General features: G+C 38.2%; 1 protein-coding gene across 3 annotated transcripts; it reads right to left on the bottom strand.

Moving 5' to 3' along the window:
- Window positions 1-6498: 6498 nt before the first annotated feature.
- On the bottom strand, window positions 6499-13388 carry LOC131156990 (uncharacterized). Of its 3 annotated transcripts, none has more exons than XR_009137197.1 (6): window positions 12518-13357; window positions 10129-10285; window positions 8522-8745; window positions 8155-8328; window positions 7176-7318; window positions 6499-6874 (listed from the first exon to the last, which is right to left on the bottom strand). XR_009137197.1 is itself a non-coding variant. In XM_058110791.1 (5 exons), exons 1-5 carry the CDS (start codon window positions 12737-12739, stop codon window positions 7232-7234), a joined length of 864 nt encoding a protein of 287 aa, XP_057966774.1. In that variant the 5' UTR covers window positions 12740-13388; the 3' UTR covers window positions 6982-7231. The 3 variants fall into 3 exon arrangements, 1 of the variants encoding a protein (XP_057966774.1); XR_009137198.1 differs by having other exon boundaries at window positions 6499-6835; window positions 12518-13344; XM_058110791.1 differs by lacking the exon at window positions 6499-6874 and having other exon boundaries at window positions 6982-7318; window positions 12518-13388.
- Between the last annotated feature and the right edge of the window lie 1022 nt (window positions 13389-14410).

Genomic DNA, 14410 nt, shown 5'->3' with positions numbered 1-14410 from the left:
AGAAATATTTCAAACTTTTATGGTCAAAGAAGATCTCACACTACTCACTGTACTGGTAATGCCTCAAAATCTTCAGTGTGTGTACCACTGCAGCCAACTCAAGATCATGGGTAGGGTAGTTCTTCTCATATTCTTTCAACTGCCTGGATGCATACGCCACTACCCTACCATGCTGCATTAATACACAGCCAAGTCCTTTCAAGGACGCATCACTGTAAATGGTATACCCCGCACCCCCAGACGGAATGATCAATACAGGCGCGGTGACTAACCTCTGCTTCAACTCCCAAAAACTCTGCTCACAGCTATCATCCCACTCAAATCTGACATTCTTCCTCGTCAGTCGTGTTAAAGGTCCTGACAGTGCTGAGAATCCCTCAACGAAATGACGGTAATAGCCTACTAGCCCTGAGAAACTCTGAATCTCCTGGACATTTCTCGGTCTAGCCCAATTCACTACAGCATCAATCTTGCTAGGATCCACAGAAATATCGTCTCCAAATACAACATGCCCCAAGAACACGACCTTTTCAAGCCAAAATTCACATTTACTGAACTTGGCGTACAATTTCTTTTCCCGAAGTGTTTGCAAAATCTGCCTTAAGTGCGTCTCATGCTTCTCATAGTTCCTAGAATAGACCAGTACATCATCAATAAAAACAACAACAAACTAGTCTAGGTATTGGTGAAAGACTCTATTCATCAAGTCCATAAATACCGCAGGAGCATTTGTCAAACCAAACGGCATCATTAGAAACTCGTAACGCCCGTACCTAGTCCTGAAGGTCGTCTTTGAGACGTCTTCTACTTTCACCTTCACCTGATGGTAGCCAGATCTGAGGTCAATCTTCGAATACACCCGTGTACCTTGGAGCTGGTCAAACAAATCATCGATACGAGGTAAAGGATACCTATTCTTGATTGTCACTTTATTTATCTCCCTATAATCTATACACATCCTCATAGTCCCGTCTTTCTTTTTCACAAATAAAACTGGAACTCCCCACGGAGATACACTGGGTCGTATAAAGCCCTTTTCAAGCAGATCGTGCAATTGACTCTTCAACTCTGCTAACTCCACTGGCGCCATTCGATAAGGTACTTTAGAAATCGGCGTTGTACCAGAAGGTAGATCAATAGAGAAATCTACCTCACGATCAGGTGGCAAGCCTGGTAACTCATCTGGAAAAACATCTATAAACTCCTTTACTACAAGCGTGCTAGCAAGTTTCAATTCATTCTCTGACATCTCTTTCACAACAGCCACAAACCCCTAACAACCACTCAACAGTAGTCTCCTGGCCTGAATAGCTGAAACGAGCTGAGGCGAGGATTGCACACGTGACCCTACAAACTTGAATTCTGCTTTCCCCGGAGGTCTGAATATCACTTCTCGTGCTCGACAATCTATGCTGGCAAAATTGGCCGCTAGCCAATCCATGTCAAATATAACATCAAACCCATGCATGTCTAACACTATCAGATCAGCAGACAAGGTCTTCCCTTGCATACCAACTGCATAATCTCGAAGTACCCTACTACATCTTACTACCGACCCAGTCGATGTAGATACCAACAGTTCAACATCTAATGATTGTGTTTCAGCCTCACATAATTTAACACACCCCAAGGATACAAACGAGTGTGTAGATCCTGAATCAAATAATGCAATAACTTTAAAAGAAAGCATAATGACCATACCTGTCACCACATTACCTGACGGCTCAGCCTCACCCGGCGTCAGAGTAAACACCCTGGCTGGAGCCGTATTCCTCTACTGGCCCCCACGTGGCACTTGATAACCTCCCCGGTATGGTCTAGGAGCTGGAACTGCATCTGATGGAGTAGGGCAGTCTCGTACCATGTGCCCCGATCTACCGCAGCGATAGCACACCGGAGCTGCATCTGGCGGGGTAGGGCAATCTCGCACTATATGTCCCGATCTACCGCAGCAGTAGCACACTACACCACCAGCTCGACACTCTCCCCAGTGCCTTCTACCACAAGTCTGACAAACTGGAGGACCCTGCCCTTTATGCACCTCACGTCCTCTCGTCTCCTGTCTCCACCCTCTACCATGATTACCTCTCCTCCACTGACCCAGCCTGTGACCCTGCTGGTAGCTCGTAGATGCAGATCTCTTCCTCTGTCCTTGCTCATCCGCATCAAGACGCTCACCAATCTCTGCCAAGGCCGCCCTGTCGACCAACTCAACGAAGTCCTGGATCCGCAGCACCACCACCTGCCTAAATATACTCCGCCTCAAGCCTCTCTCAAACTGCCTTGCGTTCTTCACCTTATCAGGAACAATGTATGGGGTGAATCGAGAGAGCTCGATAAAATGTGCTGCATACTGCTGGACGGATAGCTGTCCCTGCTTTAGACTCAGGAACTCTTCTACCTTAGCCTCCCTCACAGTAGCTGGAAAATATCTGTCAAAGAACAGATCTTTAAACCGGTCCCATGTCATAGCTATCGGAGTCACCCTCTGCTGCTCCAATAGTCTCACCGCAGTCCACCACCTCTCAGCGTCTCCTGTAAATTTATAGGTGGCAAAGAGGACCCTCTGTTCTTCAGTACATTGCAGCACAGCCAAGATTTTCTCAATCTCCTACATCCAGTTCTCAGCGGCTACAGGATCAACTCCACCTGAGAACACCGAAAATTCATCTTCGTAAATTTCTCTATATTGCACCCACCGCCTATAGATGGACCACTCTGCTCCCTCGAGCTCCTAGCAATCTCAGTCATAACCTGCTGAGCCACGCTACGTAATACTGCATCAGAGTCGGTCCCAGCTGCACTTGATGGTCCTGCCCCATCACTGCCACTCGCATGGGCACTATTTCCTTCTGGATCCATCCTAGAAAATAGCAGTTGCAATTCAGTAATCCTATCCTCATAATTTACCCACCCATCCTCACCACTTATCTCAACATCTCTAACTCATTGCTAATCCTCAGTCCTACATTCTAGGAACAGAACCTGACAATAGCTTACTATGGTTTTCCTGAAATCGTCACCCCAGGAAAAACACAGAAACTACCACGGAAGTCCTGCCTCTAGACTGTAGAATAAAACATCAAATCATTTCCTAAACTCTGGTATTGTTCCTGCTGCACTCTAAAGTCTATAGAACCTAGCAACCTAGGCTCTAATACCAAGCTGTCACGACCTGCCCATTTTATATATATATATATATATATATATATTTTTTCTTTATATAATATCAATTTCACATATCCCATATTCCAGTTCAGCAGGCTACAATCCACCTGGGCCCATGGGCACCAGGGATATATCAGAACATAAAACAGAAGCCCTAGCAGCAGAAAATATACAAACATGTACATCTCAATACCATATACCACAATATACCAGAGTTACTATAATCACTGTATTTTCATATATACATCCCAAAAATAAAACCTAGGAACATTTCCCACAAAATCTAACTGTCCCTACAAAACTTATCATTCAAAAAGGGCAGACAGACCGTACTATATCAGAGGGGCTTTTCCCGCTCTCCTATCCGGGGCTCCTGAAAAGTTAATAAGATTTAGGGGTGAGATACTTCTCAGTAAGGGAAATAAACTAATACCAGTGTGTGGTAACATGAGTATTCTGTGTTCTACATACACCATACATAACATATTCAATACTATTTATCAAATCTGGGAAAACATATATATATATATATATATATATATATCAACACATAGCAGAATATACTGCATTTTCATAAACATATCTCATCTCATACAATAATAATAACATAAAACAATCCTGGTAGGTTAGCTGGCTGTTGTCATGTATTACCCCCACATGACTGGGTTGTGTGGCCCGAAGGCGGAACCTGACAATGGTTGGCCGACCACTGCCAAGTCAAACAGTAGTCTGTAGGTCCGATGGGTCTACCCAGACTGGTCCGTACACTAGGGGCGATAATAGCACACTTCTTGAAAATAACCATATCGACCATCCAATCTCACACCACTCCGTACAGCGGCGTTAACACAGATATCATGATCACAAGGACCATGGACACATAGCAACGGTACCGTGCAAGTGCTAGCCTAGACCAAGCCAACCAGGTTCTGATATCATATACATATACTAAAATTGTGATACATGGATATCTCATATCAATAATTACCAAATCAATCATATCATTTTTCACATATACATATTTCATGAAAATCATCGGCTCGTACGCCGGAATTACACATTTTATCATAACTCGGTTCGTACATCGGTAAATCACATAGCTCGGCCCGTACGCAGACAAATCACGTAGCACAGCCCGTATGCTGGCAAATCTCATTCACATAGCACCGCCCGTACGCCGGCAAACATATCCACATAGCACGGCCCATACGCCGGCAAATCACACACACACACATATATATATATATATATATATAAATATCTCGGCTCGTACGTCGATTTTCCATCTTAGAAATCCATATCGTCCCCATTCCCAGAAAACAGTATTTCACAACATTTTTATACTTATGTCACACTAAACAAATTTTCTATGTATTCAACATATCATCATTTAAACAGTATTTACCAAATATAAATCATATATATAAATATATTTATTTTTCCTGAAACCAGATGCTACATATATATACATGCATTTTCTCAAAACAAAACTAGTTTAGTTTATCCCCTTACCTGATTCCTGAAAAGCCCTTAAGAAAATCTTTCTCGTACCCACAAGGTTCTCAACTCAACACCCTGAAAATGAAAACTCGCAGAATTAAAGTTTAGTATTTTCATTCGTACAACATTTTTTATAACTACCACTAAGTCAAATTAGGCTTAAAAAGTCTTACCTTGGATTTGGGATGAAATCCAACTTTGTTTTCCTGACGATCCGTTCCGGCAAACTTGTAGAGAACTTCGCTAGGAGCGTCGTGGTGGCTTCGGTTTGTCAATCCGGCATAAAACTAGCCCGAAATCAAAGAGAGAGAAAGTCGTAGGAGAGAGAAAGAGAGGAGAGAGAGTGAGAGAGTGCACTGACGCACACCAAAAATCCAATTCAATTTGGATTTTGACTTTCAAAACTTCTTGAAGTAGCTTGTGTTATTTTATATATATATATATATATATATATATATATATATATATATATATATATATAAAATAGTAAACATTAATTAAAGTAAAGCTTCTTGAAGGAACTTTCACATTCACACTTTATATATTAAATGTATATCATAATAACTTACTTATATATATATATATATATATATATATATATATATATATATCATACTATTCATTTTACTTGTTAATTTAATTAATTTATTTTATTTTATTATTTTATTATTATTTTTTTTAATTTTATTTTTCCCGGTTACTACACATTCTATTTTGAAAAACGAAATCAAAGAAAACTTATAAATAAATTTTATGGAGCTTTCTCAAACTAGTGTTGGTCACAAGTTTGATCAAGATAAATTGAACTTACTAAAGTATAATTTTTCATTTAAATTCTCTATAAATAGAGTTACCTTCAAGGTTTTCAAAAACCATATGGTGAAATAATGGAGCTTTGATAGTTTCATGCCTCGAAAGTTCTTGAGAAACTCCAACCTCCAATCTCTTAAACCCTTGAATATAACATTATCATTTAAATGATTGAAGATAAGTATATCAATCTACTATTCCATCAGAATTCTTCATTTAATTCTTTAAAATGAAGATTTCATAGTCAAGATCAAGGACATCTTAAAATGTTGCTTTTGGTTAATCAAAAATCAATGTGCAATATCTAGGATGTGGTCATTTTATTCAAATAGAATGACAATGTAAAATTGCTTATTACGTATTACTTCACAATCACATCATGAGTGAGGACAATCACACCATGAGAGAGATGTCCGCGGATACATTAGAAATAGCGAGATCAATGGGTACATTGATAGAAACTTAACATTCGATATCAAGCTATTTGATGCTTCGATTGCATACAAAAATGAAATTGCAAATGAAATTTCGAACTGATTTAACTATTTTTCTATTGTTGAATGATTTTATCTAGAACTATGTTTGTTGAGTGGTTTTAATTATAACAAGTATGTGTTATTTTCTAAATGAATTTGTTTGCATAGTAACTAATTAATTATTTTTCTATTTTAAAATGAAGTTGCCTTTCATCGCCTCTATTAAAGCATAAGTAATGTTGTTTTGTTTTATTACATTTTTGGTTCTTACCTATGTGTGCAGGCCAACTTATTACAACTTAAATTAAAATTCACATTTGTATTCCAAAGTTTCACAAATACATTTACCCATAACGACATGTCCCAGCCCCAAGAATCAAATGTCCGAGTCCATGTAATCTTTAAAATTCTAAGAAAAGTCCATCTCCTTTTACAAAACCTCAAGGGAGGTATCAAATAAAATTAAGAGATTAGCAATTTTTTTTTTTTTTTATCAAACCTATAAAAAATAAAAAATAAAAAATAAAAACAGTGTTGGGGAGCATTTTGAATCTTAATAATAAATATTTCTATTTACTGCATTTTTATTTCTATATTCTTCGATTATTTTTCATTTTCTTAGATTAAAATTAAATGGACAAATGGGCCCACATTCAAGATACTAGAATGTCTTGTAGAAATGGCAAATATGGGCCAACAAGAGAAAGAGATTAAAGGACATCTAGAGAAGGCCTAGTACCGAACATTAGTGCTCAACCTTACGCATTTGAGGGTACACCGAGGGCAAATTGAAATTATTGGAGAAGATGGAGGGAGGCGGTGGCAGCCGGTTGTGGGTGATGGTGGACGGTGGTGGCTGGTGGTTGTGGTTGGAGTTAAACCTGTTGGTGTTTTGATAAGAAACGAGGTTTGAATTGCAACTAGACCAGAAAAGGAAAAACTGCATCAGAAAACTTAACCAAACCAACCCTCAGATTCTACAAACCAGAGGCAAACATATAACAAGAATGTAAAAGAAAAGCAGAGATTTGGTAAGTAAATATCACTCATTGAAGCCTCAAAATATTATGAAATACATTTCCAATGAAGAAAAAATAAATGGCAAAGAAGAAACAAGAAGCATCTGTAATCATGGAGCGTTCACACGATATGAAACAAAAACAAGAGACCAAATGACACAGTAGATTACATATAACAAGACATTTTCAGATAGCTACATACTTGCTTATGACCCATCTTCCGGAGGTGCCAAAATTTAAGATCCCATCTAAGGCTCCTTAAAAGACATCGGGATGGAAACGCCCTGGTATGGAGCTGCTTTGGTGAGCCTGCTTGAGATGCATTGTCAGTGCATAATTATTCACCTGGCGAGGCATCAAAAAAATAGGGCTGTCATCAGATGCCAGCATAAGGAAACTTCATGTAACGATAAGATGCAAGGGGCCATCTAGATTTCAGTGTGTTCTAAATTATGCTAGATAAACAAATTTACGATTGCTAAATGTGTTGAAGTATCTCATTGTAATGCCCTAGGTCATAACCACTAGCCTAGGAATTTTCAAGTTTCTCAACTAGCTCAAAACGCACAAGCCACATAAATTATGATTGCTTGTAATAGGCTTACTCGATCTAGGGGTGTGCATCAAGATTACTTGCGAGTCATCAATACATTCAACCTCTCCCTCTCTCAAATATGTGGTACTCTCAACATGCCACAATTATAAGCCCTATTTACAGGAGCAGTCTTGGCCCAGAAGGACATGGATTCACTCAATTGTCCCAACACTTTTAATAAGTTACATGCTTTCGTGCCACATGCCATGCCACCCATGTGGTAAACATAAGCAACAGTCAATGTGACAACATTTTTTAATGACCATGGATTAAACCAAATACCCCAAGAACTTTTAGGCTGGGCACCTAGCAGAAAATTCTCAAGCCAAATTTCTTAGTAGTAGGTTTGCACAAAGCTTCACACAAATATTCCATCTACAAACATGGGGGATTGGGAACCAGGGCATTGCACGTTTCCAATCTGCTCAAAAAATAATCAAGTAAAATGAATTAAAGCAACTGATCAAAACACTGTGACAACCCTCCCCCTTACCCTTGCAAAGTGGGGAGCCTTATGGCCCATGGATGCCCTTTTTATCAACACATTGAAACATAAAGTTGCAGATATGGTTTATGACTGCCTGACCTCTAGAGTTCTCAACTGATCCTGGCACTGAGACACCAGCTGCTTCAAATGCTGCAACTCCTGGCTCTTCTCATCATACTCTTTTTGCCGTTCATGTTGAATAGAAACAGCTCGCTTGAGGATTGTGTTTTCCTGAATCAGAGCTTTCATTTGTTCCTTCAGCATCATATTTTCCTATGACAAAGGAAAACCAGTATAAAAATAAAGCCCCCTTAAAAACTAGATCCACCATCTACTTACTTTGTGTCCCAATCACCACCTCTTGCAAATTAAATACCCCACACAATGCATGTACACATAAAGTACCAAGGGCAGCAACAATATATATTCAGGATTGTGGCTTATGATAAAGTAACAAATAAACAACCTGGTTAAAGCAATGAGCCGCATCTGCACCTGCACGTGAATATATGGACTTCTCCAAAACCTCAAGCGCTCTTGAGGCACGGGCTCTAGCATCATCCATGTTTGAGGCACTCATCATTTCTCTGACAAAGAGCTCCACCCAATCTGCACCATCAACAGGGAGATTCTTTGGAGCCGACGGATCCTCAGCAGAGACATCCTCTTCATTATTTGTTACGGTACCCACTACTCAAAACATTAAGAGTTGTGCTTGTTAATCGGACTGAAATATCAATGGGAACAATTTATAGTACTTTGTTGAAGGTGAAATCAGAAATCAGATGGAAGGGTATATTCAACGAGAAATAGTAAATGGATTGCAAAAGGGATATGACCAACACTAGACCTAATAAGCTAATTTTTTCAGAAGGCACACTTAAACATGCTTTGTTCAGTTTCTATCACAATTCAAAGGAATCCATTGCTGACGGCAGCAAATTTGGTCAGTCAATCCGTTCGTTTGCACATTATGAAGATGCTTCATTTATCTTCTCAATTCATGGGCTCAACTGAGGCTTCTTGAATACCCACAATCAACTTACTCTGAAGCTTAGCCAAAAATCAATCTTCACGCTAAATCAAAAGTCAAAACAAATCATCATACTTCAAACCCAAATACATTGAATAAATATTTTCAATCACTTTTGGCTATTAATAAACATTATCATTTTTAAGGGCGAGCCCTCACTCAACAGTAAAGGGGTTACAGCCAAACGTGAAGGTGAAAGGTACACATAATGGATAAACAGTCTCTCCAAGCATTGAAGTAAGAGTGCGAACATCTTGCTCTCTCCAGAGACCTGATGGCACAGGAGCCATGTTCATTGGGTGTCCCACTTTCCTTTTTTTAAGTGACAGTATCACTTTTGCTCCTACAAGAAGCGCATTGTAATCAATAAACTATCAATTTCTGCTCCTTCAAAAAACACCCATAAAGTGTCGAGGGCAGTAGTTTGACAGGAGACAAATGCTTTATAGGGTCTAATCAAAATCTTGTTCACAAGCTTCGAAGAGATGCATATGATAGCTTGCCAACTAGAAAGGGATATACTCTTTCTTAATGATTTGGTTCCTCGACTAACAATGAAAATTAAGCAACGTAAGTGTGAATTGCTTGGCCCCATTGGCCCCATAATTTCTGTCCAAACCTTTGCAAGATTTGAACCCTAAGTTTTATATGGTGCTCCATGGTTCCACAAAGTGATTAAATCTTAAATTTGCTCCCTTACCAATTAGGATTTTATATGGTTATGCAAATGGGTCACCAGGAAACCTATCTCAAGATAGTCTTAGAGGAAATGGGAAGGAGCCACTCATCATCGTGGCATAAGTGGAAGCTAAGAAGTTGAGAGGTTGGTACGCTATTATATTGATCCAACTCTTCTTACTTCTCTAAAATTTAAATCACCAAGTAGCAATGACTTTCGTTTTAGTCAAGGCGAAATGGTTAAGAAAAAACAATAGATAATCCAGTTATGAAGCTAATGATAAGAAAAATATCCATCTTTGGCCCAACTAAACAAGTCAATATATTGTCAAATTAAACAAGTCAAGGTTTTATCTGTGTACCATGTGATTGAACTTGTAAATTTTCTTCCAGTGCTACACCAGATTTTCCTGCAACAGAGTCCATGCTTTTATCAGCAGATCCTAGCTGAAGCTCATTCAGACATTTGATGGCTGAATCTAAATCATCACCACATTCTTCAAGTGCTCTCTCAAGAACCTGAAATAGAGAAAGATGAAAGGATCAAGGACATGCCATAAGGGCGTAAAGCAAGCATGTTTAGCATCCCCTAAATTTGAACAATGTACGAGTCATTTCTAGAAATAGTTCCATCGCCGTAGGAAGCAACACAAAGTTTCCAATTTATATCTAGCCCTAGCAGGAGGCTAGCAAAATGAGTATTTTAAAAAAAATATGATATCCCCTACAAAGTTAAAATTTCAGCTAAAAAAAAGCATGTTAAATTTGAGAAGGAAGAATAACAGCAAAAAAAAAATATCAAAAAGGAATTTACTTCAGGCAAGGAGATAGATAATTTGAGAATTCATATCTCATTCAACAAACATCTATAAATTAGCTTTGAAAGTTCTTTTCTTTTTGTAGGTGTGGGAGGGCAATAACTGGGGCAAACTGTCTCTTGGGAATTTCAAATAGTGAGACAAGATATGTCTGGATGAAGAAGGCAACTAAAATAAGCATATCACGTGATCATGAAAATGCTACAGACAGATTTGAAAGACTCATAAACTCCTATCCTCATTACATATATTTCCTCATTTTATTGATGATACAATTAGTAAGAATATTTAGCATTCCAACTGATTTTTCATTTACTCCAGTATTTTAGTCCAAATGAATAGTCTAGCATATTCTTAGAGAGAAACCTCAAACTTATTTCTACTATGAAATAAATGCATAGGAAATATACCAACTAAACTTCATCCAATCTAGTGGGTGATACTTCTCATGTGCCAGCTACAACACCTAGAAGTCTTCGAGAGCTTCCTATTTTTCAGGATGATGAATGGGTAAATAGCAGCAGGTGAGTGAGCAGATCAGGGATGCTAATTTTCCCACCCGTCTGTCCAGTGGTGGATGTTAGTAGAAAGGATGCAGATGCTCAACAATGGACGGAGAAGATGGGCTTGTGACCATATGATCTTAGAAGGCAAGAAGTTTAATAAGATGGTGGTAAAAATAAGGTGAAAAAGGTACATATGAATTGGGAAATTTACAGTTTGCAATTAATTATGATGGAAAGGGTTTAAAAATGGGCTTTCTTATTTAGATTATGTAGGTTTTTTTCTCCTTTGTTTTTTTCTATTGTCGTTTTTTCTCTAAGGATTTACAGCACTTTCTTAGTTTGTAATTTCACTTTCTTTCTTCACATCATTTATTTTCCAAAAAAAAACAACTATCCCAGTGATTAATCAAATGATTGTCATCTAAAGACAAGATTAGTCCTTGTGGGAAATCTTGATTTCAAAAATATCTGGTGTGTAGGTCTCAAAGGAGTAATTGGCATCAACAAAACAATCTTCCAATCATTGCTAGCTGAATTGTAGGTGGCTAAATCATCACATTATTTTGTTTTCTCTTCTTTTATTCTACAAAAATAACATGAAAGCCAAACTAGTACTATAGGGTATCACACTTGATGTAATCATTAACAAATGTGAAACAGCTAACATATTTCTAATACCACCATATAGACAGTCAGCAACAAAGCTACACCTGCACAAAATCGAGCAAAATTTCTTAGCAACACTCCTGCCTTTAAACACGCTAAGCTGCACTACAAATAAGTTGGTTAATAGTTTGGTCTAATTAAATAGTTCTGCGGCAAGTTTGCTCAGGAGCTCTATCCTCATGTTTATTTGCACTAGAAAATCCTAAGATAATACTCAATTGCTACTAAGCCATAAAGAATGACTTCCAGCCCATGCCTTCAAGATACTGGCAAGATTCATTCAGAAATTTTACTATCATAGATTCAAAATGGATCTAAAATCTAAATGTCCAACAAAATCTGAAGTGTGAGAATCCAAAGAGAAAGGCTCTATTTTGATCCCAAAAATTGGGAAAAAAAAAAAGAATAAAATTTCTTTTTTTCCTTGCTGAAAAATCTCAATTGACAGTTGCCTCCGCAAAACAACTAAAATGGGCAAGCTGGCAGATAGCTTTGCTTAAAAACTGTGGTGATCAGTCCAAAAAAATTTCAATCCCACAAATATTTTGCTACACATTCATCAAACAGCTCCTTATCAGTTATCACATCCCATTTCAAGTCGTCCAAAATATATGTGTAATGATAAGGAAACAAATAAATAATAATGACCAAAATCAAATGAATAGACCAATATAATTTAAAAAAAACAAAATAAACCCAAAAAGTAGGAATGAGAATTGAATCAACAGATGAATAAACATTAGAAAACAAAATAAGCAAACCTGTTTGTCCATGTCAGGGAAAATAAATCTCAGATGCTCGAGCAGGAGAGCGGAAGAAGGCGGGGACGAGTAAGGAAGAGGAGACTGAGAAGAAGAAGAGGCTGGGAAGGGCCTGGGAGGAGAGAACCGTACGGGGGAAGAAGAACAGCGAATTCTCTTGGTGACGGGAGGTGCCGGCAGGTCTTCGAATAAGGATCTCTTCCCACACACTATGGCAGACATGTTTCGCCTTCCTCTGCTCTGCTCGCTTCTACTCTCTAAGCGATCTATTCGCTTCCTCTCCCCTTAATTTGTTCATGCAGCGGTTATTCGACTCCCCGAAAAAGGAACACAAAACCAAAACAAAACAAAAAAACAGATTTCTTTTACTCAATCGATACAATACGCATCAAATTTCCGGTTCCAGAGAGATGTGGAATTAGGGTTTCTCCCTCTGCGCCCCTCCCCCAAAATTATCGATCTCTGTTCAAGAACACAATTTCCGATCGAATAATTTCCAGAGAAAAGAAAAACCAAGGATCTACGCCCAAAAACAAAAATTGACGGGATTGATCACAGACAAATCTCCGATTGAATCAACTCTTAAATATCAATCGCAAATTGCAAACTAAATGAGAGAACGAGAATCTCTCCTCCCAATATAGAGATCATAATCTCCCTCCCAATATAGAGATCAGGTTTTCGTTTCGCATAAAGAGAGGGATCGTACCCTCGTAGGTACCATTTCATCGAACTCTTCAATAATGACGCCTCGTTCGTGTCTCCGCAACTACATTTGAAAGTGCGGTGATCAGGCGACGGTCCAGTCAGGGGAGGCAGTACACGGCCCAATGAAAGGTGACCGCGTTAGCTAATTAGCTTTACAAAACTCTCAAGCTATCTGTGCGGGACGTGGCATCATTGCATTGGCCAGGTTCCTTAGTGGACTGGGCAGGTGTCGTCTAGACGTCTTTCCTTTTTTGTTCACCATACTTGTGGTCCGTGGGCCTCCAGGCCAGTTTAGTGGGTGGGCTTCTACATTTTAAGCCTGTCAAGATGTGAATATCGTAGGCCTGTAGTGGGCTCGGCCAATGATCATTTAGGCTGGCCCTTTTTTTTTTTTTTTAAATGTATTTGTAGCATGGAATACCATAAAATTCAAATTTTTACATTTTATATTTTTAAAATTTGAATAAAATGTAACAAATATTAAACAATATCAAATTTAAGTTAGACTTCAAGCTTTGTAAATTTTTTTTAAGACTTCAATTTAATTGAGTCTTTAATTAACATATTTTGACTTTCAATATTAAACTTTGGATTTTTCATAATAAAAAGTGAAATTGAGAAAGTAAAATTATACTAAAATGCTATTAGCATAGTAATCCTTTATCTAATAATAGTTGTCGCAATGTCTTGAAGGATCAACTCCTAAAAAAGGGGTCGAATCTCCAAATCGTTTCAATTAGGTGGCGAACTCGAAATCAAATAAAAATGAGTAATGCATATGGTAAGAAATGGTCAATACATAATCTAATACAAATTTCTTTTATTCAATTGAATAAATGGGTAATGCATAAGGCAGTTCTTGGGCTTTGTTTTGTTTTGTTTTTTTAAGTACATTATTATTGGGCTTGTTATAGTGTCTATAGGGTTAAGATTGTGTCAAAGATGTTTAACCATTAAAATCGAAGAAGATAGTAAAAATTAATTAATATAAGCATGTTTCGAGGGTAAATGATTTGAAAAATTAACTACAAAATGAAGGGATGAGTTTGAGAAACTCAAATAATTTTATTAAATGACTCATATATCAAAACTCTTTGCCTCCCCCACCCCCCCCCCCCCGGGAGCCCCGCCAAAGGTTGAAATTTCGGATAATGTCTGTTGATAATTCCACTTGTGAGTTTGTTC

This window comes from Malania oleifera, chromosome 6 (assembly GCF_029873635.1).
Source record: "Malania oleifera isolate guangnan ecotype guangnan chromosome 6, ASM2987363v1, whole genome shotgun sequence".
Taxonomy (NCBI): Eukaryota; Viridiplantae; Streptophyta; class Magnoliopsida; order Santalales; family Ximeniaceae; genus Malania; species Malania oleifera.
Note: the sequence above shows the minus strand (reverse complement) of the source record. Positions and strands in the feature narration are given on the sequence as shown.

What these genes read in the sequence shown, in the direction of transcription:
- LOC131156990 (XM_058110791.1), bottom strand. Translation starts at nt 12,739, where the DNA reads ATGTCTGCCATAGTGTGTGGGAAGAGATCCTTATTCGAAGACCTGCCG. An exon ending in TCCCTGACATGGACAAACAG is followed by an intron (nt 10,286 to 12,517) that starts GTTTGCTTATTT and finishes TCTCTATTTCAG; the next exon opens with GTTCTTGAGAGAGCACTTGA. An exon ending in TTTACAAGTTCAATCACATG is followed by an intron (nt 8,746 to 10,128) that starts GTACACAGATAA and finishes TGTTTTGAGTAG; the next exon opens with TGGGTACCGTAACAAATAAT.